Genomic DNA, 25,076 nt, shown 5'->3' with positions numbered 1-25,076 from the left:
CAGGATTTCAAAAGAACACTGAGGAGGCGGCGCTAAATATGAAATGACTGATGGATGCGAGGCGTCTGTCAGAGGGGGAAAGACCTGCCCCCCTGTCAAAATTCAGCTATTTTTGAATAATTCTAAAAACGATTATTTCTGCGGTGGAAGGGACGCTAAGTAAAAGAGCCACCTTGACAGAATGCAGCATTAGGGCTGCTCAAGGTGGTCTTTTACTTAAAAACACCTGGGGGGGGTGACAGGTTCCCTTTAATGACAGTGGGATTCTACCTATACAACAGCTCATTTATTGCTCTATAGATAATTCATTACTATGGTGTGGATAAAGCAGTGATGATCTAATAGACATAGGATCTAATAGACAATAGAAAAGACTTTTTCAGTTGCACACATGGTATGACCTAGATATACAGTGGGGAAAAAAAGTATTTAGTCAGTCAGCAATAGTGCAAGTTCCACCACTTAAAAAGATGAGAGGCGTCTGCAATTTACATCATAGGTAGACCTCAACTATGGGAGACAAACTGAGAAAAATAAATCTAGAAAATCACATTGTCTGTTTTTTTTTCATTTTATTTGCATATTATGGTGGAAAATAAGTATTTGGTGAGAAACAAGCAATCAAGATTTATGGCTCTCACAGACCTGTAACAACTTCTTTAAGAGTCTCCTCTTTCCTCCACTCATTACCTGTAGTAATGGCACCTGTTTAAACTTGTTATCAGTATAAAAAGACACCTGTGCACACCCTCAAACAGTCTGACTCCAAACTCCACTATGGTGAAGACCAAAGAGCTGTCAAAGGACACCAGAAACAAAATTGTAGCCCTGCACCAGGCTGGGAAGACTGAATCTGCAATAGCCAACAAGCTTGGAGTGAAGAAATCAACTGTGGGAGCAATAATTAGAAAATGGAAGACATACAAGACCACTGATAATCTCCCTCGATCTGGTGCTCCACGCAAAATCCCACCCCGTGGGGTCAGAATGATCACAAGAAACGGTGAGCAAAAATCCCAGAACCACGCGGGGGGACCTAGTGAATGAACTGCAGAGAGCTGGGACCAATGTAACAAGGCCTACCATAAGTAACACACTACGCCACCATGGACTCAGATCCTGCAGGGCCAGACGTGTCCCACTGCTTAAGCCTGTACATGTCCGGGCCCGTCTGAAGTTTGCTAGAGAGCATTTGGATGATCCAGAGGAGTTTTGGGAGAATGTCCTATGGTCTGATGAAACCAAACTGGAACTGTTTGGTAGAAACACAACTTGTCGTGTTTGGAGGAAAAAGAATACTGAGTTGCATCCATCAAACACCATACCTACTGTAAAGCATGGTGGTGGAAATATCATGCTTTGAGGCTGTTTCTCTGCAAAGGGGCCAGGACGACTGATCCGGGTACATGAAAGAATGAATGGGGCCATGTATCGTGAGATTTTGCGTGCAAACCTCCTTCCATCAGCAAGGGCATTGAAGATGAAACGTGGCTGGGTCTTTCAACATGACAATGATCCAAAGCACACCGCCAGGGCAATGAAGGAGTGGCTTCGTAAGAAGCATTTCAAGGTCCTGGAGTGGCCTAGCCAGTCTCCAGATCTCAACCCTATAGAAAACCTTTGGAGGGAGTTGAAAGTCCGTGTTGCCAAGCGAAAAGCCAAAAACATCACTGCTCTAGAGGAGATCTGCATGGAGGAATGGGCCAACATACCAACAACAGTGTGTAGCAACCTTGTGAAGACTTACAGAAAACGTTTGACCTCTGCCATTGCCAACAAAGGATATATCACAAAGTATTGAGATGAAATTTTGTTTCTGACCAAATACTTATTTTCCACCATAATATGCAAATAAAATGAAAAAAAAAACAGACAATGTGATTTTCTGGAGTTTTTTTTCTCAGTTTGTCTCCCATAGTTGAGGTCTACCTATGATGTAAATTACAGACGCCTCTCATCTTTTTAAGTGGTGGAACTTGCACTATTGCTGACTGACTAAATACTTTTTTTCCCCACTGTATCTACATCTCATGATAGGGCATTTCCTAACTTCACTTCTCTTACTGTAAAGAATCCTCTCCTATCATTGTGTGAGAATTGCCTCTCCTTAGCAGTAAATGAATTCATAGAACATGCTGGGCACTCAGATTACCGTATATTTAGGATGATTAGACACCAAAACAAATAACGACAAACTCCATATCCTTTCAGCCATGCTTTATTTGAAGCATAGTCACAGCATTGTCTTAATAAGTTGAAGGCCCCTGAATGCTTACAGTATTACCAAGGAAAAGGAGTCACAGCCACATTTCACAGAAGTACTAAAATAAATTAACTCGCGTTTGCTGAAGGAGGTTAGTCATACGATCATGTATCCTCCTCCAACAGCATAATGGTTAACTACGCGTTCTGTTTCTCTAAAATGTTCAAAAATGTACAAATTTTAAATGTGGGTTAAAAAGTGAAGTTTTAAAAGTTCTAATATATACAAATAATATAAAAACTACACAATACATCAAAATGATGCTATAAAACAGTAAAAAACAAACTCAGTTTGTCCAAATTAGAAAACGCCTTTTTTTAACAAGTAAAAACTGTTAAGAAATCGTACAGGCATAATCTTATTTCAAAACTAGAAAGGAAGTAGAAATTATTCTTTGGTAACCAAAAATTTAGCAGTTTTAGATTAAAAAAGACCTGTGGTGTTCACTTGTTAAAATGTATGTCAGGTGTAAATCGGGAAAGTTTACACCAATAACTCTGTAGTGCAAGTTCTCAGTCTGAGAAAAAAACGTAATGTCGCCAAAGAACCCCAACCTGCGGCTGCAACGTGTTGCGAAGGGGATGGCTGCAGCACAGTACACTGCAGTTGGCGCCAAGTAGAGGAAGGACAACCTTCCTGCTTGGCAGCATGGGCATACACCTGTGCTTCATCTCCAGGCTATATGGTTTTCTGTAACAGTTTCTAAGACTTCTAATTCTTAAGATGCATTGTAACTTGATGGGCATGTAGTGGAAACTTCAGTGCCTTATAATGTTGCATGAAGTTCTACATAGGAGAAACGTGGGCTTTTACCGCTGCACAGCAGCTGAAAATACACAAGACATGTGACTCAACTACAAAAGGAATAATAAAGAAAAAGAAAACAGTACCAGAGAAATCACAATTCAGCAACTTGGATGAGTTAACATGACGGGCTATCTACCAGCCCACCAATCGCCCTCCAGAGCAAGCCACGCCAGCAGTCCACCATGACCCATAATACCCTGTTTAGTAGATATCACTAAGCTTCATGCATCTATTGCTAGACAGCCCAAGTTACTACCGTGTGCCTGGCCAATTCAATTCATTTCTCCAAAACCTTTTAAAAAGTTCTCCTCCAATCTAGGCACAGGGATGATTCCTTCTTCATAGCTTTGGTTCCAACTCTCTTGCGTCTGGCAGGTGCTGCATGCTCTTCAGCCCTGCTAAAGCCTACCTCCCAGACACCGTAGTGCTAAAGCATTTACTATACAAAGATTGAGTGCATGGCAATGAGCAACATCTCGATTATGGTCATAGCTGTCTCACTGCTTCCATAGCGTTGGCTTGATACACTTCATAAAGCTCCTTTTCTCATTGTCTTAGCTTTTTTCTTCTACAGAACCATTGTCTTTGCCTGGACTAATTTCCAAAAATCTGTTCATCAAGTCTATATGTACACTAGAACTGGAAATGTCGGCACCTAAAGAGTCGTTCAGTGTAGAGGACGTTCCTTGAAACCTGTCTACACTCATTGTGCATCTCAGTGGCGCCTTGGCATAACTGTTTTCTAGAAGATCCCCAGTTTCTCCTTCTCCTTCAGAAATGACGGTCATGGGACTGCTCTGGAGACGGCTCCGGACATTGTACTTGCTACTGGCGGCTGAGGGAGGGGTTCTGGATCGGCTGTACCTGGGTCCAGAAAGAGACATGCTTCTTGGCATCAATCCCTCGCTCTTAGCCCATTCCTCTTGTGCTTTTCTGTTCTTATTTGGGGATGTCAATGTTGGACTATCAGGCAGATCCAGAGAAGAGTCAGATCGTGACCGGTGAAACCTAGGGTCTGTGTGCTTTAGCATTTCTGCAGCGGACATACGTGAACCACTCTCAGACCGGCTTCCTTTTTTCAGTAGCAGAGCTTTGAAGTTGTCACTGCTTGTACTGGACTTCCGGATGCTTCTTTGGATTGCTCCTGGCTGTTTAAAGGAGCTGACATTTGGGACACTTCCTGTTGGAGTGACCGGTGGTGAGGGTGAATGATTTCTGCAGCGATCATCATCAGAATCTTTGCGGCCAAGAACCTTTCTTTTGGATCTACGAAGGAAGAGAAGGAAATTAACACAATAATCTCTGCACACACCGTTATTCGGAGATGTCACAATACGGTAATTATTTACCAAAATATACCAGATCTACTATAAATTGTATGTTAAAAGTGCAGCTCAACTTAGCGAGATCCGAGCATCCTGCATGTAAAATGCTGCGGCGGGAGATTTGCCATTTAGAATGCCCCCGATTTTTGGCATCATTCGGAGCAGCACATATACCGGACTTGTAAAACACTTTGCAGCTTACCGGACATAGGAACGTGGCTTAATTGGAAAGAATGCATGACTTAAGATGCAAAAGGGGCAAAAAATGGTCTATCCAAATCTCAAGATGCACCAAATCTATAATCCAATATGAGCCACCGCGATAAATTTTATTCCTCTAGACTAATGCTAGAGTTTCTAAATTTAACCCCTTCACTACCCGGCAATTTTCAGGGGTTTTTTTCCTCCTCTTCTTCCAAGAGCAATAGCTTTTTTTTTTTTTTTTTCTGGCCACACAGCCATTGATTTTTGTGGGACGAGTTGTACTTTTGAATGTGACACCATTTATTTTAGCATATAGTGTACGGGGAAATTCCAAGTGCGATGAAATTGCAAAAAAGATGCAACTCCACAATCATCTTTTGTTTTTTTGTATTTACCATGTTCAGTATATGGTAAAGCTGACCTGGCATTATGATTCCCTAGGTCACCACGAGTACACAGATACCAAACATGTATAGTTTTTTTATTTTATTTAGGTTGTTGGAAAAAACAAAACAAAGCGATGTTTTAATCACCTCTTATTTCAATGTTGTAACGGCCCCCCCACCCCCCAAAAAAAAATAACCTAAACTCTGGGGTTTCATTTTTTTTTCCTGTTACTCCGTTTAAAGATTGGATTAATTTATTTCATTTTTTGACATTATATTATGCATTTATGACTGCAGCAATACCAAATATGTGTATACGAGCCCACAAAGACAGAGACACCACCTTTGACGTACTTGTAAGCCAAAGGTAGTGAAGTGGTTAAAGAGTAAGCAGCATTTTAATTTTTATTTCATAAATGAACAGTACAACGAAAATAAGCAACTCTGTAATAGATCTTATCAGAGAAATCAGATTCTTCCTCCTGGAGTGATCTCTCACTCTCATTTTATGGTTAAAATCTGGAAAAAATGTATTCAGTGAGTAATGATTTTCCCATTACTTTGGGGATGATAATTGGTGCTTTCAAAAATCTATGAAGCGATGAGGTAGGAGTAGGAGGGAGGCTCTAGAGGCAGACAGACATTCTGCTGCAGGTTCTCTTGACACAGTTCTCCATAGGACTGTGTGCCCAACTGTCACCTCCTAATTGGAAAATCTGTACTTAGAGAGGTTGTCTGGTCTGAAGCTAAAAGTTTGCGGTCACTATGTGGTTGTAGACATATGATTCCTCACATTGCATGCGATGTACACAGTGAGGGCCCTATGCTGCCAGCACTGGAACTGTAAGTATGTGATTTTCATGACCAATCCAGGAGGAGAAAAAAGCAGATTTCTCTAAATATATATTATATATATATATATATATATATATATATATATATATATATATATATATATATATATATATAATATATTAGCTGAAGAGCCCAGCGCTGTCCGGGCATAGTAACTGTGGTTAGTTATGGCAAATTATAATTATCCTCCATCCCATAGTCCCGTGCCCATATACTCATCATACATATCCACGTTCCCATAGGCCCGTGCCCATATACCCATCATACATATTCTCCATCCCATAGTCGAGTGCCCATATACCCATCATACATATTCTCCATCCCATAGTCCCATGCCCATATACCCATCATACATCCTCCATCCCATAGTCCCATGCCCATATACCCATCACACATCCTCCATCCCATAGTCCCATGCCCATATATCCATCATACATATTCGCCATCCCATAGTCGAGTGCCCATATACCCATCCTCCATCCCATAGTCCCATGCCCATATACCCATCATACATATTCGCCATCCCATAGTTCCGTGCCCATATACCCATCACACATCCTCCATCCCATAGTCAACCATTATGATGACATCAGCGTCACCATGGCAACCATTATGACATCATAATGAGGGGCGGAGCTTGATACACACACTTTTTCCCCATTATGTAGATGGGGGCAAAATTGTTTGGTGAATTGGAACGCGCAGGGTTAAAATTTCGCCTCAGAACATAGCCTAGGACACTCTCGGGGTCCAGACGTGTGACTGTGCCAAATTATGTGGCTGTAGCTGCGACAGTGCGGATGCCAATCCCGGACATACACACATACATACACACACTTGAGATATATATATATATTAAATAAATAAATGTATGTATGAGTATCACCAACCAATCACAAAGCAGCAGAGTGGGACACCAACCAATTACGAAGCATCAGAGTGGGACGCGGATGGAGAGCTGGGCTGAGGATGGATACAGCTACAGCAGGACAGTGCATGGAGAGCGGGGCTGTGGAGGAAGATAGTCTTCAGGACAGGGGCCTCCCAGCCCTGTCCCGGCTCAGTCAGCGCTCCCCGTCGCCAACCGCGCTATCCCCTGCAGCTTCCCGGCCTAATTTAGTCCCCAGCTTCTACTGTGGCCTACTACAGCGCTAGGCCACGCCCCCGCAGGCCGCCCAATCACACGCACTACATCTCCGCGCTAGCTTCGCCCACTCTGGCCAAACAATCTGCGCAGCTGTCTCTCCTGGTCCCGGCGTCACCGCGCGTGGTGCATGGAGATCGGGGCTGACGCTGTGGGGGGAGAGAGCGGGGCTGTGGGGGGAGAGAGCGGGGCTGTGGAGGAAGAGAGCGGGGCTGTGGAGGGCTGCTGAGGGATAGAACGGGACGGCGGGTGGAGAGCGGGGCTGTGGGGGGAGAGAGCGGGGCTGTGGGGGGAGAGAGCGGGGCTGTGGGGGGAGAGAGCGGGGCTGTGGGGGGAGAGAGCGGGGCTGTGGGGGGAGAGAGCGGGGCTGTGGGGGGAGAGAGCGGGGCTGTGGGGGGAGAGAGCGGGGCTGTGGGGGGAGAGAGCGGGGCTGTGGGGGGAGAGAGCGGGGCTGTGGAGGGCTGCTGAGGGATAGAACGGGACGGCGGGTGGAGAGCGGGGCTGTGGAAGGAGAGAGCGTGATGGCAGGTGGAGAGCGGGACCCACAGTTAGGTACTATGCCCGGGCAGCGCCGGGCTCTTCAGCTAATAAGATATAATGCAAAGTTTCTTATTCTCGCACATACGATTTATTAAAAGAAAATAATTAAAAATGATGGTTACTCTTAACAAAACAAACAATTAATATGCCCCTGTGTTCCTAAACTAGGTTGTGTTCTTGAAATAAGTAAATAATATTATATGATCACATTTTTAGTGAATAATATTTTTATTAAAGGGGTTATCTGAGCCTCTATTCAAGAGAATAAGAGTTTGGATCAGTGGTCACTAGATAATGAATGTTCAGCTCTTTTCTATGTCTCCATCTGGCCACAGCCAGAGCTAATCATAGCTGATCAGTGGGGGTGCCGGAAATTAGACCCCAACTGATCCAAAACTGATGATCTATCGACGCTAGATGTCCAGACAGCGCTTTCAAATTTCAACAACTATACAGAATATTATAACGCAGGATCATAGAAAGTATGTACAATATATATTACATTTTACCACTAGATGGCAGTAACACCTTAAGCTACCCTAAACGCCCACAGAACTGTCCCAACTAAAATGAAAAAACGGATCGAATATCATGTCAAAGTCTAACATCCAAGTTGCTTCTGGAGAGTCTAACGCTTAGAAAGTAGTGCTCAGTGAACGAGCTGGGATAAGGTACTATCTGACCATGCCCAGGTGGTAACTCTGAGTGTCTTTGGCGTGCTCGAATAATATGTTGGAATCCCCGCAGATGCATGTCTCGTGGCTGTCCGACACATGCAGGGATGATCTATGAAACAGGCAATCCCCGCATATGGTGCAGCTGTCTAAAAGCCACTTGGTTAGCACAAGAGCATGCTCAGATAACACCTTATCCAAGCTTATCACTATTAGAAAGGCATCATCCCTATATTAATAGACCATTGTGTAGCATAGAATAAACAAGAGAGATATATATATATATATATTTTATTCACAAGTGCTATGCAACGTTCTCCCTAACTTTACATGCAACTGCACATTTAACATACAGATATCTGTATTTGATCACAATACCAATCGCCATCTTTGATTTGCGCCATCTGAATCGACATGTAAAATCTTTCACAGTCAAAACATGATGATTAATGAGAGGTAATGTTCTCCAAAAGTATAGCTAGTAGAGGGATACAAGGCCACAATGTAGTAACATAAGGGGGTTTTTAATGATGTTGGAATGAAATAGACATACAGTAATCCAACATTGGTCGTACACAGAGCCACGCGGGTCCTGGGTACCGTTCTACTTGCCAAGTTCTGCCATGCTTGCCATGAGGCACTGGCGTTGAGGCTCTGTTTCCAACTGCGTTTATTGAAAAGGTTGGGGGGGTTATTGATGGAGGGGTATATTAGTAGATAAAAAATAAGAGAAAAAGAAAGATGTTGAATGAGTATTTTTACATCCTGTTCACACTGTGCATAAAACATTATCCAGTGAGGGAAAATTTAATAGTAAATGTAATTTGAATTTATGGAAAATGACACAATAAAGTAAAAGAAGAGCTGCAGATCAGACCAAATAACAGCAAGTACCTAAATCAATGACTGTAAGTAACTACAGCAAAGTTATATAAAAAAATAGTCATGAATGGATAATAAATTATCTATAAAGTCAACACATTCAAGTAGTAAATCTATTTACAGATGATGTATTTGAACCAAGCCCTACATGTCGTGTATAATATACAATATATGCGGTATTAATAGTATCTGAATAGGGGATTTAATACTTTTTTGGGGAATATTGGTATCAATTTTACATTAAATTTCCGAAGCTAAATGCATCTGATCTATTTCTTCTATACAAAAAAATAATAGACACTTATGGTGGAAAACACTTATTCAACCGACTCTACGAATAAGACATGTTTAGTTAATACGTCACACTTTTCATTTCTAAATTAGTATTTTGTGTAACACATTAAAAGCTAGCACGAGATCATACACAGTTGATTGCATAGGAGCAATCTGACAAAATGACAAAAGTAAAAGGGACAGGACATAACTGGATGCAGAACTTATAGGGCCGTCTCGCAAAAGAAATTAGGTAAAGAAAACAGAGTAGACTGAAAATGGAGATAAAGCATAAAAGGAAACCTACCGATGGATGGCTGCAAACAGGTCCTCTGTGGTCCTGGGTCTTGTCGGAGTTGCTACGTCTCCGTTGCCATCCATGGAATCAGTACAAGGAAGAGGTGAACTCATATCTTGTGTCTCAAATACGTCGCCTACATTACAATAATGCAAACAGAAAACTGTTAGCGAGAAACTTAGATAAAAGTCTGGAGTAAAAAACATTAAAAAAAGTTTAAAACTTTGTGGGCCACAGTGATACATTGGAAATCTATGCATACATGAGAGAAGGCTCAAATTAACTGCAAGTAGGTTATCATGTAAAGCTTTCTTTAGAGAGAGGCTGGAGATAAAAAAAAGGACTTTTCTTACCAGTTTCTTCCTCCTGTGATGTCTTTTGGTCACAGTTGGCTCTCTCTGTCTCGTTATCTGCAATATAAACCTCTTCAGACATCGTGGCCCAAAAGTCTTGTTCCTGAGGATCTGTAGTTTCCAAAACTGGGGATTGTCTGAAAATTGCATTAACTTTTTCAACTTTGCAAGGGGACAAACGAGCTTCCCTTGCTTGGCAAGCCACAACAGCAGCCTCTTCTGAATTGTTCTCATCAGCTATACGATCATTTACCTTCTTGCAATGTTCGCTTACAGAATCCCTTTCGGAGGGTTTTGGCATGCCTCTCACATTTTCATTGACTTGAGCTATTTTTTCTGCTGCCAAATCAAGCTGCGGAGGTGGAACGATAAGGAACAATTTGGGCTTCTTTGAAACAGGAGGAGGCTTCTTGTTTGGAGATGCATTTGGTGTACTTTGGAAAGTACTTGGTTTCTCTTCTGGAGATGACATTTCGGACAAAACCGTTTTGTCTCCATTGTAGGCTGAATTCTGATATTCTTCTTCTCTGCGTTCTAGGCTTGTTGTTTCACCAGTTGTAAATGTATCTGAACAGATTTGAGATTCGGAGTATGGTAACTGCTCGCTTGGCAAGTTGAAATTTTTATTTTTTTTAACGCTTACGCTTAATCTGGAATCTAGAGAAGCAGATGGCTCTAATGAAGGCCGTGAAAATAAGGGTGACGTCTCATCGTGACGTTTGGGATGTAGCACCTGTTCAGCTATTTTTTCACTCTCCAGTTGTGATGATTTCTTAACAGACCTTAACTGTATCATGTGCAGTGCCTGGGCAGTAACAAGAGGAGGTCTTGGCCTTATCAGATCTTGTCTATTCAAAATTCCACCCTCCTGTTTTCCTTGTGTCAAGGGGACAGTTCTATTTTTCAGTGCTTTTGTGTTAAGAGGTGGGGGAATTTGAGGAGCTTTTGAGTGAAGGATAGGAAAGGGAGGAGGGGGTGGAGGACACGTCATAGGTGCCCAATTATTCATTTTAGGATGTGAAACCCAAAGATTGTCCTCAGTCAACTGAAGCATAGCAGCCTCTGGAGGTGGAGGTGGAAAATGTGGAGATGGTGGCATAATACCGTGATCATCCACATTCATTACAGGTGGAGGGGGTGGGTCAGGTGTAAGGGGAGGACTTGGAGAAGACGGCATGACTACATTACTTTTTTTAATGGTCTGCTGTACAGAATCTGATGTGTTTGAGGAAAGAGATGTTGATGATGAAGAAATGGAAACAGAAGAGATGAGAGATGATCTTCTTTCAGGCACTTTAGGTTTTGGTTTGCTTTTCCCACCTCCTGGTGACATGTTTCTCAATAACAGCGGTACAGGCGTCAGATTGGTTGGTGTGTTTGATTGGCTAGAATACCCACTAGATGGTGACGTCACTCTGCAAGCCTTTTCTGGAGATGCATTGCTCTGCTTGGCAAGCTCTGTATGTATCTGCTGACTGACGGCTCTTGCACTGTAATCATTAGCTGATTTGTTAGGTGACTGAGTTATAGATTTTGGTTGCTCATCTATGTAGTAGCTCCAGTGATCAGCATACTCAGACTTTATACTACTTGTGTCACTTTGAGAGGGTGTAACTGGACAAATGGAATACATATTGGGAGCGGTGGCAGACATGCTACTGCTTGCACTTACTGTACTTTGGCTGCGAGAACGCAATATCCAGGGATCTTCATAGTCACTGCATGGGCTCTGAGATGGTGAGCCACTACTTTTACTCTTCAAGTTCAACTGCAGAGACTGCTGGAGAGTAGCAATCAGCTTTTCGTTAAGTACTTGTCCATTTGATTGGAGATTTTTCTTATTTGGACGTCTAAGAGAATCAGTTCTGGAAGGAGGAGGAGGTGCCTTTTTAGATTTTCTCAACGATATGCTGCGCGTTAGTGATTTATCGCTATAACTTGACCTTTCGTCCATGTTTAGAGCCTCTTTCGCATCAACAATATTAATGGCACTATTTTGAATGCCATTGTGATAGTTCTCATTCCCTGGATCTATTCCAGAATCCATGTGCACTGAAGTATAATAGCCATCATGGTCTATAGAGTATAGAGAGCTGGAGTCTGCTTTTCTGTCCGAACTGCTGGTGCTCATGTTGCTCACAGGTGAGCCAGAGAGTGCAGATGAAGCTTTTCTTAACGGAGCACAACTATCATTTTCCCTCATTTCGGATGACCACTGATCAGCGCTATTAATGCTGCTGGTTGCGCTTCCATTTCTCTGCCGGCCATCAGAGTAGCTTGAATCACTGCGGGTATCACTGTCCTGTGAGGGACTATTAAAGGCTTCATTCACTCTGTAAGACATCGGTTGGGAACCATTTTTCTTGTTGTTTGTATCGTTCAGGGATGCTGCAGGATCACTCAGGGAAATGATTGTTATGGCACCAGGGGAGAATGTATCAGAAGTTTGAGAGTGGCGGGCTGAACTGCTTTCACTCCAGTTACCACTTGAGGAGTGGTGATCATCTCTAAGATTAACATGATCCCTGCGGACACTTTTCTTATGGGAAGATGAGCAGTGGGATATCCCTTTGCTTTCCAGATGTCCAGTGCTCTGTGAGGTATGAATGGTAATAACTTCTGAAGAAGAAGACAACATGGCATTAGGGATGATACTTGTGGAATATGCAGCATGAGGAGACACTACACATGCTGGATTAGAGAACATTTCTCTTTCAGAGCCCCGGACTTCTTGGGACTTTGGCCTTTGTAGTGTGCCAGTTCTAGGATTATTCCTCAGATGAACTACACTTTCATCAACCTGTATTTTGTTTAATTGACGTGGCAATGTAATGTAGGAGTCTTCTATATGGCTGGAACCATCAAACTTTTGATCAAGAGACTGTATAGACACCCTTGCCCCTGTTCTTGGCAAGCTTCGGAAATTCAAGTCACCATTCATTCGTGGAGAATATCCAGCAGGGTCACCAAGAGAAGACATGTTTCCAGATGAATTAGACATCAAAGCTGCTATGCCTTGCCCTTTCTGGGCTCTGATTCTTCGGACAGAAGGGGGCACTATCTTTATTTCATCAGTCTGGCAGCTGAAGTCCCTGGTTTCCGACCTTTGTGAAGGCGAGCGGCATGGTTCTAAATCATCCAGTGCATTGTAATTCTCTGGTATGTGCATTGAATGTCCTCGGAAACCTATCTGCCCGACACTCGCTGTTGGATCAAAATATAAAATAGTTAGCCCACTTATGACGAAGTTTATCTATTATCTTAACACATGCCATTATAAGATTACAAGTGTACTTAGGCTGGTTTCACATTAGCGTCTGTGCGCGTTTGATCCGCATAAATCCGCATGCGTCATGTGTACATATCTTTAATGTGGTGTACGCATGGATATGCGTTTGCATGCATTTGCTTGCAGATGCGTATGCATGCGTAGTTTCGCGGTGTGCGGCAGACGCAACAAGTTGCATTTTTTGAAGCGTCAAAAATCCATCAAATATGCGCAGGCATGCGCATGTGGATGAGTGCTTTAAAAAACCTGGATTACTGTCTATGGGAGCACATGTGAACGCAAGGACATGCATACGCATGCATTCTTCAAAATGTAAATAGAAATCCCATGAGACACGCCCATTTCTGTCTGATGTCATATCGAACGCATGCACATAAACAATGCAAACGCATACAAACGCAGCATTTTTTTTCCGTCATGCGTATGATGATGCGCATAAAAAAACGCTGCGTAAACATGCGTTTTGCATGCGTTTGCGGATGATACGCTGCGGACTCAAATGCTAATGTGAACCTAGCCTTAGTGAAATTATTTACCTGTAATGCTAAATTATGTAAAAATAGTTAGACCTCTTTGAGAATAACTAAAAAAAATGATGTTAAGCATTCCGCTGATTTGCTTTCTGGAAAGTGTGGACTTTACATAAGGCACTTTTGTAATAGTCTTGTATACAACATCTAAATTTTCCAAAATGCAATGCAGCAGAGAATATGGATCTCAGTTAAGCTATTTTAGGTCTGTGTCTACACAGATCTGACTAGTTGTAAGTACCAACCAGGAGAATTGTGAAGACAACTATTGATAACAGACAATTTCTTCTTAAGATACACACATTTAGTATTAGGGCAATCTTCCAAATCTACTCCACATTGCATTTAGATTTGAAAAAAAGGATTTACGGTAAGCATAGCTCAAGAGCGAACCAACAATTTTCTTACACCAAATCACAAATACAGGGTATACTGAGAAAAAAATATAAAAAATTCCATCTTCAGCTGTTAATTGCAGCACAACAGCATGCGAGGGAACTAGTATCCATATTTTCACTGGTAAGTACAAGCAGACTTCTTTTTTTAATGTTTTGATATATTGAAGCCAGTACGTATTGGTTTTGATTGGGAAGTTCTAGATCCTGAATTCACAAAGAAAGGGATAAAAGGACTCAGCGCATCTTTGACCTCAAGCAGAAAAGATTAAGCAGTAAGTATATGGCTCCAAGTTTTTCAAGAGACCAAACAGTGGCGCTCACCAGTTTCCCTTATTTTCTTTATTCATGTTACCATCTTTACAAACATGTATCAGGAGAGAGCACATGAACGCTATAGCAATGGCAGTTTTGCATACTCCTATGTTTCTACAAGCCTCACAAAAGTCTATGGCTTCATACACCATTTTGCTAGTGCTTAAAGAGGATCTGGCACTTGCTTAAAACAACCGAGTGAAATACTTTGCAAAAATTCCTGAGCACCCTCGATTCTGCTGCTTTTTCCCTTTTTGTGCTGCGCTGCTCCATTGTAGAAATATTCACATTTGATGCTTTTGGAGCGCAGTATGTGAAATCTCTGTTTGTAATACAACTGGGAGTTTTTTCACAATTATCTCTGGGGTCTTGGGCTTTTGCTTTCATTTCACCCAGACACTGAAAATCACAGCTTGGCATCTGATTTTGTCGAAGCTGCCGAATTGTGATTGGCAGTGCCTGGAATGGAGGGGGAAAAAGCAACCCCATCTCCAAAATAGACTGAAGAAACGCCAAGTTGAACTACAAGCATAGATTTCACATACTGTGCTCCCAAAGCATATAATGTGAATATCTCTGAAATAGAGCGACGCAGTTCAAAACAGAAAAGAGTGGCTGAATCAGGGCAGCGCAGGGATTTCTACCAGATATTTAGCTCAATTTTTTTAAGCAAGTGCCAGCTGTCTTTAAAGATTAGCTAAGGATCCCCCATATCAAAACTTACACAGCAACTTCCAACATATAAAAACTTTTGGCTTGATAAAGTTTAGATAAAGCGGGGCGAATTGAGGTTTTTTTTTTTCTCAGACTATTCCCTACAGAACCTATAGTGATTCAATTATAAGAGGATAGAGAATTATTTTTTTTTTCTTAGGGGGGGGGGGGGGGGTTGTTGCTATACACTACGTCTTTACACGCAAAACGGCAACAACCACCTCATGCTCAGCACATGCAGATAATTACGAAATCACGCCACTGTGAGAATACATTGATAACGCCCACATGGAGTCCGGGAGCTTGCCATGCCAAGTATATGGTATGTGTTACATTCAGAAGTACACAGAGCAGAGTGAGCCGACGGTTGCGGTGGCATTCAGTGCGCTATTAGTTGTAGCGGGGTACAGAATTATTATAATGGCTCAGGTTCTGTACAGTGGAGGAGAACAGTTGTAAGTACTTTAGGAGCTGTAGGATTTTAGTGCAAGTGGTTAGTAGATTCCCTTTAACCAGAACGGTCACCTAGTCATCTTTCGTCAGGCTATCAGACTGTATTGTTTGATGGGTGGCAGAAGATGTAATTAAGCTGGTAGTGGTGAGCAATGAGGGTGATGGCTGCGGGTGGAATACAGTTCTGATGAGCCATACCTAGCTCCTTCTGTATGTTGTCTGGGACCCCCGTTATAGTCTTTCTCCTTTTGACTTTCTTCGGACGTCTTACCACAGTGTCAGTATGAATAAGAGACCGCCGGAAGATGGCTTGGCGGTCGAAATTCTCCCCTGATATAGAGTAGTAGAACAAGCAAGGCAACATTAATTCCAAGCATCTAACATCATGCATCTGTTCCCCCTAAATTATTGAGGCAATAACGCAGAAGGTATTAATGGATGATGTTAGTAGAAGTATTACAGCAGGAGTGCACACAATGTACCCCATGTCACAATAAGGTTCCCAATAGAGTTTTAGAATTACCGGTACATGTCTAATCTATGGAACAATAATGGATGTATACGTCAAACACGTCAGCAGGTAACCTTTCACCACTTGATGCAATTCCAGACGAAAAAAAACAAGGTTTTTCGATATTAGGGCCTATTGTCAAAAATAGGATCATAGATGATAAAAAAAAAAAAATAGCAAGTATTATGCAAAGGACATACAAATCCCTTTCATATATTGTGGCTTAAAGTACAAAGCTTTAAAGAAGAAAAAAAATGCATGCAGAGATACAGCAATTTTGCTACCTTAAAAATGTTGTCCACCTCTTGGGGAATTTTTTTTTCTTAGATGTATGCATTTAGGGCTACAAATAATTTGCTTTTTAAAAAAAAAAAAAATCACGAAAAACGTAGAACTATTTGCTTTCCATTGCTGCGGTGTTGTTCTGTCTGTTGGTGGATACAGAATGAGTTAACTGAGTATCTGTCAGTCAGCCAGCCATGGTGACTTGAAAGGAAGTTTATGTCTTTAATCTGTCTTTTTCTCAGCTGGTTTATGACCACAGACCACATCAAAATTAAATGCGCCGAAAAACAAAAAGTCTGTAAAAGCTAAAGAGCACTAAGCTTTAAATAAAACCCAGTTTTTAAAAATATATATTTTTATTTCCAATTACATACATTTGAATAAAAAAAATATATATATATTTTTGAAAAATAAAAACATCCCCAGTTGAACTGTGTTTTTTTCCTATAGGGTTTCTAAATTGGAGCCTGAAAAAAACGCACATATAAAAAAATGTAGTTGCATTTTTAATTGCAGAATTCCCAGGTTTCTACACAAACACAAAAAAAGCATAAAAAACAGCTTCAAATTTGCAACAAAAACAGATGAAAAAAAGGAGGGAATATGTATATAAAATGCTAAAAAAAAACAAAAAAAAAAAACACACTGCTATGGTGTATTTGGTTTGGACACCTGCAGAAAACAAGCGCCAAAACATAAATGTCATTATTAACCTTGCAATGGGTATTAGCGGTATGGACTGTGATGCACGGCACGGCCGTGATCCGAGCACAACAGCCTCCTGTATGCCGGACAGGACACACGGTTGTGTGAATGCAGCCTTAACAGTTTTCGAAAACTTCCCCAAAAGCTTCTGGTAAATCGCCTTTTGAGAAACACATTTTTTTAACCCCATAATTTCCGTGCTTAATAGAACCTTATTGTGACATTAGGGTCTTAAGAGTAAATAATGAACCCGACATAACAGTGACCACTTCAGGCACAAACGTCCCACTGAGAAAATGCATACAGAGCTTTGGGGCATGTTCACACGCAGCAGATGTGTTCAACAAAAGTCTGCGTCTGAAAAGCCTTTCAGAATACAATTTATGCAGCGTGTGCATGGATTCCACATGATGGAACAGTCGCAGAAATGTCAGCAACAAATCTCTGGTGTGAATAAGCCCTTAAGCCTCATGCATTTCATATTACAGCCCCTTCATTAAACACAGCTATCGCCATCACTTTTTAATGAAGTATATACAAAACATGCAGCGAGTTCCATGAAGCGCCATCACAGCCACGTGCATACAACCTGACCTCCAGTGGGGTTAATTGCCTAATAACAGCCTTCATCTTGGTGGGCACACTAAGCCAAGGGGTAGTTTGCATTTAACAAATAAATGGCTTATTATAGTTCTTCTGATGAACCTGCATCGTTTTATTAAGGTGTTCCTTGACATAAGACAGCCTAAGGAAATCGGAGTAGCGCTATATCTCACCGCGGTTATCCGTCCATTCTCATTATTACATTGACTTGTCACTTGGGAGCCCTGCACATGTCGCTGGCTAGGACTGATCTCGTTACCTCGTCCACCTTTCCCCATGTAAGGTGCCACAGGGGGGCAGATGGCACATTCGGGCTTGGTGTCAGCAGGCCGGAGATCTTCCAGCATGACCATGCTCGCAGCACCACAATTATCATGCAGCACAACTCCCACCCTCCCCAATAATCCAACCACTCCCCATTGCCCAGGCCATTGTATTATTTTGTGAGGGAAAATGAATGACCCTGCATTCAGATCGCTGGAAGTGCAAACCCCATGGAAATGTGTCTAGAATGTTTAATTCTGCTGAACGTTGGCCAGCGTGAAGGACCGGAAAGAAGATTCCTCTTTATAAGCTATGCAGGTTTTACTGCATAAAATTATATATTTCATATTTAATATATATTATATATACACATGTATATATATATATATATATATGTGTGTGTGTGTGTGTGTGTGTGTGTGTATATATATATATATACACACACACATACACACACACACACACATATATGGCAAATATTGCTAACATAATGGTAGGCTGCGGACCCCACAGAAGACTGCAGCTGTAGGGACATTTCCTATTTCAAGTTTGTCCTTCTGTCTATTCTGTATGTTGGATAGAGAGAAAATCCTGAACCCTATAAAAAAAAACTGTTTAAAAGTTTAAAAAATGTAATTCCTATCAGTGGAATTGGTATAAGGACTGCAGGACAGCACCGGATCCTCCGGAGGGCGCAGTTCTCAGGGAGCACTATGTATTATGCGGAAGACAGCAAGGGCAGAGCGCCAGAGATTACCCAGTCATTTGCTTTTATTGAGTGCGTTCGGTTCCACCGTCACTTCAGAATATAAGTGTACTGATGGTATTGGTGAAGTACCAAGCTACATTGGATTTTAACACTTTTTTGCGTTTTTTCAATTCAACTAATATTAGGTTATATTTAAAACAAAATCTATTTGCTGTCAGTGTTGGAGAAGTTGGACAGCAGCTAATATCCAGTGATTGACAGTGTCAGGATATCAGTAAAATTTGAAGTAACAAGCACAGGTGTCACCTTTAAGGCTTTATTCATATATCAGTATTTTTGATCAGTATTTCATCAGTATTTGTATGCCAAAACCAGGAATGTCTCCAAACACAGACCAGATATCAATTATTCAATTAGGCTGGGGTCACACGAGTGTATGTTCTCCCATGGGAGGGAATCGGGCGATTATGCTAATGTCACTCAGCTCAAACTCTGTCAGAGTCTGATCCGAGTGTGATCCGAGTGTGATTCCAATTCTCTAGTATAAGGGAATCTTATTGCAAGAGTGGAGAAGATGGACAACGTAATTTCTCCATCTTCTCCATTGTCTCTGTGTGCGTACATTGGACTGCACTCGAATGTCATCTGAGTGCAGTCTGATGTTTCTCACACACAGACTTGTATGGGGTCGCATGGTCATGGGATGTACCAGAATCGGCATGAGAAAATAATCGCAGACCTGCACTGCCACATAGTATAACACTGGGCCGCATGCTGTCCGATAGTACAACGCATAGCGCTCGGCCGTGTCATACACCAGTGTGAGCGAGGCCTTATAGTTTTTCTCTGAAAATTACACACCTGACTTTGGCATTCAAACACTGATGAAAAATACTGACATGTGAATAAGCCCTAACATAAAGGGGAACACATGAACAGGACCATCAGAATGTGTATACAAGTGGGTTCAGGATGGATTTCACACTAAAACCCACCACCCATTGGGAAATTCACACCACTAATCAAATAATTCAGATTTTTTTTTTAGCACCGATTTAAAATACACATCATTGTGGGTCACTTTTTGAAACAGATTGCACAGCAGATAACCACATCCGATAAGGCTATTCCTCTACAGCTAAATGCAGTGTGAACTGAGCCCAACAATTCATTTATTGCCTTTTATCATCATGGTTATTTGAGACTTTTTTCTAAATCTGAAACTAGTTTGTATATAAAATGTCTAGAATGTCCCGCTAGTGTTCTGACCGTACCAGTTATGTTGATGGGCACCACATCAGTGTGTATCGCCTGGGCCTCCTGTCGCATCTTCTCTTCTGGGGTGGGAAGCGGCAGGGACTTGGTCCAGTTGGTGTGGGTATCCGAGAACTCAGAAACAGGGGTTTTTGGCCTTTTGCCAGTCAGCAGCTTTTCCTCTTCACTCGAAGAGACTGAAAACTGTAGAGTACATAGGGATCATTAGCCTTAATACTGTAAGAATGCATGTCCCCTAATCATAAATGGGGAAACAATATATAGACATTGAGTTATTCAGAGGACTACATCTTCCAGCAACTTAAAATGAAAGAAAAAAGACCGGTAAGAATTTAATCTAACACAAAAAGTATGGCTGGGTCTACATAGTGATTCTGGCTTCATCACAGGTCACTTGGCCAAAACTCCCTCTATGCCAATGCTACATCGCAGGTGAATGGTGTTGTATCGCGACTTAAGAAAATCCAATTAGTTGGCAACTCTACTGCAATGCGACCCCATTCACCTTCAGTAATGCTCAATGTAGAGCGATCTTTGCCCATGTGACCTCTGTCCTGGCCAAAATCACCATCAAGTCCAAGCCCAAAACTCTACTGAGCAATCCTCCATCACTCCCTTCCCAATGCTTGGTGGTCTCTCTGATGATCTTCGCCCTTCCTGCTCAGTCTGGCCAAACATTTTATGACTGTAGCCAATTTGTGACCAAAACATAACTGTTAGGGCAGGTGGACACGACCGTATCAATTGGAGAAGTGCTATCTGTGGTTTTGACGGATAGCCCTCATACCCATGTTATTCTAAGGGGTTCTTCACATATCCGATTTTTTCCTCGGACCAAGTTCACAGTTTGGCTTTGAGAATTAGACGGCACTCGCTCATTCATGATTATGGGTTTGTGAAGAAAAATCGGACCGCACTCGGATAACATCTGACTGCATGGAGAAGATGGAGAAACTTCGAGAAAACCAGATCCCACTCTAATCAAACACTGAACAAACTGTGGTTAGCATAATTGAAGCGATTTGCTCGGATGGGTCGTGTTCAACTGCCCTTAAAACGAGTGATTGGCCATGGCAGTCACATGTCTGTCCAGACAGAACATGAAGTACAAAGACCAGAGGGCAACCAGGCAAGTGTCGGAATGTGAATGTCGGGAGATCAGTAAGATGAGTATTTCTTATTTTATTATTTTACACTATTCTGAGAGCTTTTCTATTAATTTTACGTGACCGAACAACCCTTTTAATACTTACTTATTACAGAAATCAAGACAATGAAAACAAGATTCCATAATTGTAGGGATGTGTGGCACCCTGCGTCTTTACCACCACAAAAGGGTTAAATATGTACTGTTTTGTATGTGTTTTGTGAGCAATGGGAGTTATGCTTTCTCTGCTAGGGACCACAACACACACACACAATTCACCTCACTCCCTTACTTGTTTGAAGCTTAGAGCTTTGCAGACATGCCCTAACTGGGAGGGGGCATGACCCAAGGAAAAAGTATTGAACACACGAAGACAAGAGGTACAAAAAGTCAGTTATTAGAAAGCAATTCTGCCACTTAGTGAAAAATAATATCAGCTGGTTCAACTGATAGCCTATAAAGAAGTGTCTCATTACCAAGGTGCCATACAAGAAATATCTCATGATGAGTAAAACAGTAAACTGCCTCAAGACCTTTGCAACCCTATTGTTGGAAAACATACTGATGGCATTGGTTACAGAATAATTTCTAATCTACAGGATGTTCCAGTAATCACTGTTGAAGTCATAAGCCGGAAGTGAAAAGAACATCAATTCACGATAAACTGGCCACAACCAGGTGCTCCCCACAAGACTTCAGACAGATAAGTGAAGAGAATTATCAGAAGAGTTGTTCAAGAGTCAAGGACCACCTGTGATAGCTACAGAAAGACCTGGAATCAGCAGGTACAATTGTTTCAAAGAAAACTATAAGTAATGCACTCAACCTCCATGGCCTGTATGCACACTCACCACACAAGACTCAATTGCTGAACAAAAAGCATGTTCAAGTGTGATTAAAGTTTGCTCAATAACATTTATCGTAGACAGCCTGTGAAATACTGGGAGACTATATATAGTCTGAATAGATGAGACCAAAATTGAACTTTTTGGATGCCATAATACACACTACATTTAGAGGCCAAAATTCACTGCATATCACCCCCAAAACACCACACCAACAATGATCTCAAACTTCATAAGGTTGAAGGAAGGATGAATGGATAAATGTACCCAGACATTCTTGATAAAAATCTGATGCCATCTACCAGGATGATGAACATGAAACAAGGGTGGACATTTCAGCAAGATGAAACATTGCAACAATGATGCCAAGCGTACAGCCAACGAAACTCTCAATTGGTTTCAGATAGAGAAAATAAAGCTGCTAGAATGACCCAGCCAATCACATAACCTGAAACCAATAGCAAATTTATGGAAGAATTTAAAGCTCCAAGTTCATAAAAGAAGCCCATGGAAACTTCAGGATTTGAAGACTTTTTCTGACAGAAAATCACACCTGAGCAATGCATGTGACTAGTTTCTCCATACAGGAGGCATCTTGAAGCTGTCATCGCAATGGCTTTTGTATGAATTATTTATTAAATTTCACTAATACTTTTTCCTGTGTCATTTCTCAATATTACACATAACTTAATTCATGGACATCTATGGCTTGATTTCTTTGCCTGTGTGGATTGGATGGGTTGTTACTGATATCTGGTGAACATTTCCTCTCAATAGCACCTTTAGAAATATATTTATGGTACTTAGAAAATTGGTGAAGTATTCAATACATATTTCATCCATTGCATGCCTCGGAAGAGATCTCATTTATACATATAAATACATGTGTGGTCAATACATAGAACTGACATACGACTTTTTCCAAAGATCTTACAAAGGACCAGGGTGCACTCATATGTGGAGGAAAGGCGATTCCAGGATCTAAATAGGAAAGGGATCTTTACAGTTAGAGCAGTCAGACTGTAGAATGCCCCATCACAGAAGGTAGTAAAGACTGATAGTATAGCAGAATTTACGAAAGGGCTGGATGCTTTTCTCACATCAAATGGCATTGTGGGCTATAAGCTAATTAAGTGATAGAGAATGTATAACTGGTAGAAAAAGTTTGAGCTTGACGGACCTGGTTCTTTTTTTAACCTATGTTACTATGTAATGTTAGCATACAATTCTTGCTGTTTTATCTCTAAGAAAAATCACTGTAGTGACACTTCCTGATATTGCTTCCAAGGAATTCTTGAGAAATGTCTGCGAGACTAATCAGGGCAGCCCCTTTGTGATCTATCAGAACTGTCTCCAGTGTCTGCCTTCTGGCGTATATACCGGATAGCTTGTGAAGACCCCACCACCAACATCCAGCTGCAAATATATAGGTCAAAGCTGTTCCTGGCATTCATTTGGGGAGCTTTTGTGTAAAAATATTAGAGCAAGAAAATGCATAATATTCCAGTGTATTTTGTGAAAAAATATTTTGGGTTATTGAAAGCATAATATTGATGGTGACCAAAAATCTTCTTTTACTGCAGTTTATCATTATGGATATATGACTGTTGATTATTTCATAAAATGTTACATATTGATTCTTTAGAATAATTGGATCACTGAATATATTATTGTCCCCAGTGGCTCAGGGCAACAGTGACCATCGAGTCTGGAAACAACTGTGATAAAACAGATGTGCCAAAAATAAAAGGATATTGTAATCTAAAAACCAGCATGCTGCATCTCAACTCTCTCCATCATCATATACACTACCTCTGCGGTTGTGATATACATAGTAATTGCACATTTACACAAAGCATTTCTCTTCACACCAAATGCAAGGTGCTGCATTGACACTTTGCAGAAATTGAGTTACGGTGCAGATTTTTAATGTATCCTGGCAATTCACATTACATATTAGCTCCTGTGCAATGAGTTAAATCTGCAGCAAATACACACTTCTGGAACAAACTCCACGCCACTTGTTGCGGATTCTGCTACTTCCCATGTGAACGTATCCTGACAGTTCATGCAACATTGAGGCGATTTATTAAGAACAAACTAGGGAACAATGGATAAGATCCGAATCGATAAGTCTGCAGTCACTCTGTGTGACTGCAGACTTATGAATCCCCCCAGCGCATGCACTGTGCTCTGCGGGGATTCGCCGGTTTCTGAGCCGGGACCGGAGGGTATGTATGCATTATACATACTCCCGGACAGTGGGTGCAGACTCGCTTCCATTCACCTGTATGGAGAAAGGCCGCGACCTCAAGTCGGCCACGCCCACTGGACGAGCAGGTCACTAGTCGGGGTGTGGCCTCGCTCTATACAATTGTATGTATCAGAGCACGCTAGGGTTGTAAAGCCAAAAGTTAGGAAAGAAAAATTAAAAGAGGTAGGAAGTAACCGACTTTAACGACCTTCTGACAAAAGATGAAGAACAAAAGCAATATGTCCTGCAAGTTGTAAGCAAATGCCGAGCATTATATTCTGACATTTCAAAAACTACTTTAACAAAAGCTCTAGAATAGATTAGATAACTATGTAAAATTATCAACTCATGTAGGTTAGCGTGCTCTGATGGTTCATCTGTGCTACTGAGCAATTTATTAGCCATTAACAACTTTTCATTGTCTGTAATGGTGGGATCAAAAAACGATAATCCCACCAACTCTGCATTCAAATACCAAAAATGGGTCGAAAATTTGGTCAGGGCTATTTCTGCAATGTTGTTGTCACATTCTTTATAGTCTAACAGACTATGCAAAATACCTAAATCTTAAAATACCTCAATTTGGATTTTTTCAAACTTTGAGCGACAAGCGGCACGGGTTAACGTCATTTGATCGAGCTCAAATTTTGGCAATCTCAATATCTGGAAAGGGGAATCGTTTTGTGGGGTCCAGACGGACAAGATTCCAACATTTTTTCCCCCCCATATGAGATCCGGTCACCCTACTGTTCATCATGTTTCACTGTTTCATGTTTCA

General features: G+C 41.4%; 1 protein-coding gene across 8 annotated transcripts in view; it reads right to left on the bottom strand.

Moving 5' to 3' along the window:
* Nucleotides 1–2,202: 2,202 nt before the first annotated feature.
* The window catches only part of NHSL1 (NHS like 1), a 256,566-nt gene continuing 233,692 nt past the window's right edge, over nt 2,203–25,076 (bottom strand). For 4 of the 8 annotated variants that reach the window (XM_073575721.1, XM_073575722.1, XM_073575724.1 and 1 more), the window contains 5 exons: nt 20,052–20,235; nt 15,899–16,030; nt 10,005–13,208; nt 9,661–9,787; nt 2,203–4,336 (listed from right to left, as the gene is read on the bottom strand). In XM_073575721.1, the coding sequence (XP_073431822.1) occupies nt 3,625–4,336; nt 9,661–9,787; nt 10,005–13,208; nt 15,899–16,030; nt 20,052–20,235 (4,359 nt within the window). In that variant the 3' untranslated portion in view covers nt 2,203–3,624. Of the gene's footprint in view, nt 4,337–9,660; nt 9,788–10,004; nt 13,209–15,898; nt 16,031–17,977; nt 18,206–20,051; nt 20,236–25,076 lie in introns of those variants that run through there. The other 4 variants (XM_073575723.1, XM_073575728.1, XM_073575726.1 and 1 more) reach the window with 3 other exon arrangements.

This window comes from Dendrobates tinctorius, unplaced genomic scaffold (genome assembly GCF_039654945.1).
Source record: "Dendrobates tinctorius isolate UK_male_01 unplaced genomic scaffold, ASM3965494v1 ptg000046l, whole genome shotgun sequence".
Taxonomy (NCBI): domain Eukaryota; kingdom Metazoa; phylum Chordata; class Amphibia; order Anura; family Dendrobatidae; genus Dendrobates; species Dendrobates tinctorius.
The sequence above is the reverse complement of the archived record's forward strand: the minus strand, read 5'-3'. Positions and strand labels throughout refer to the sequence as shown.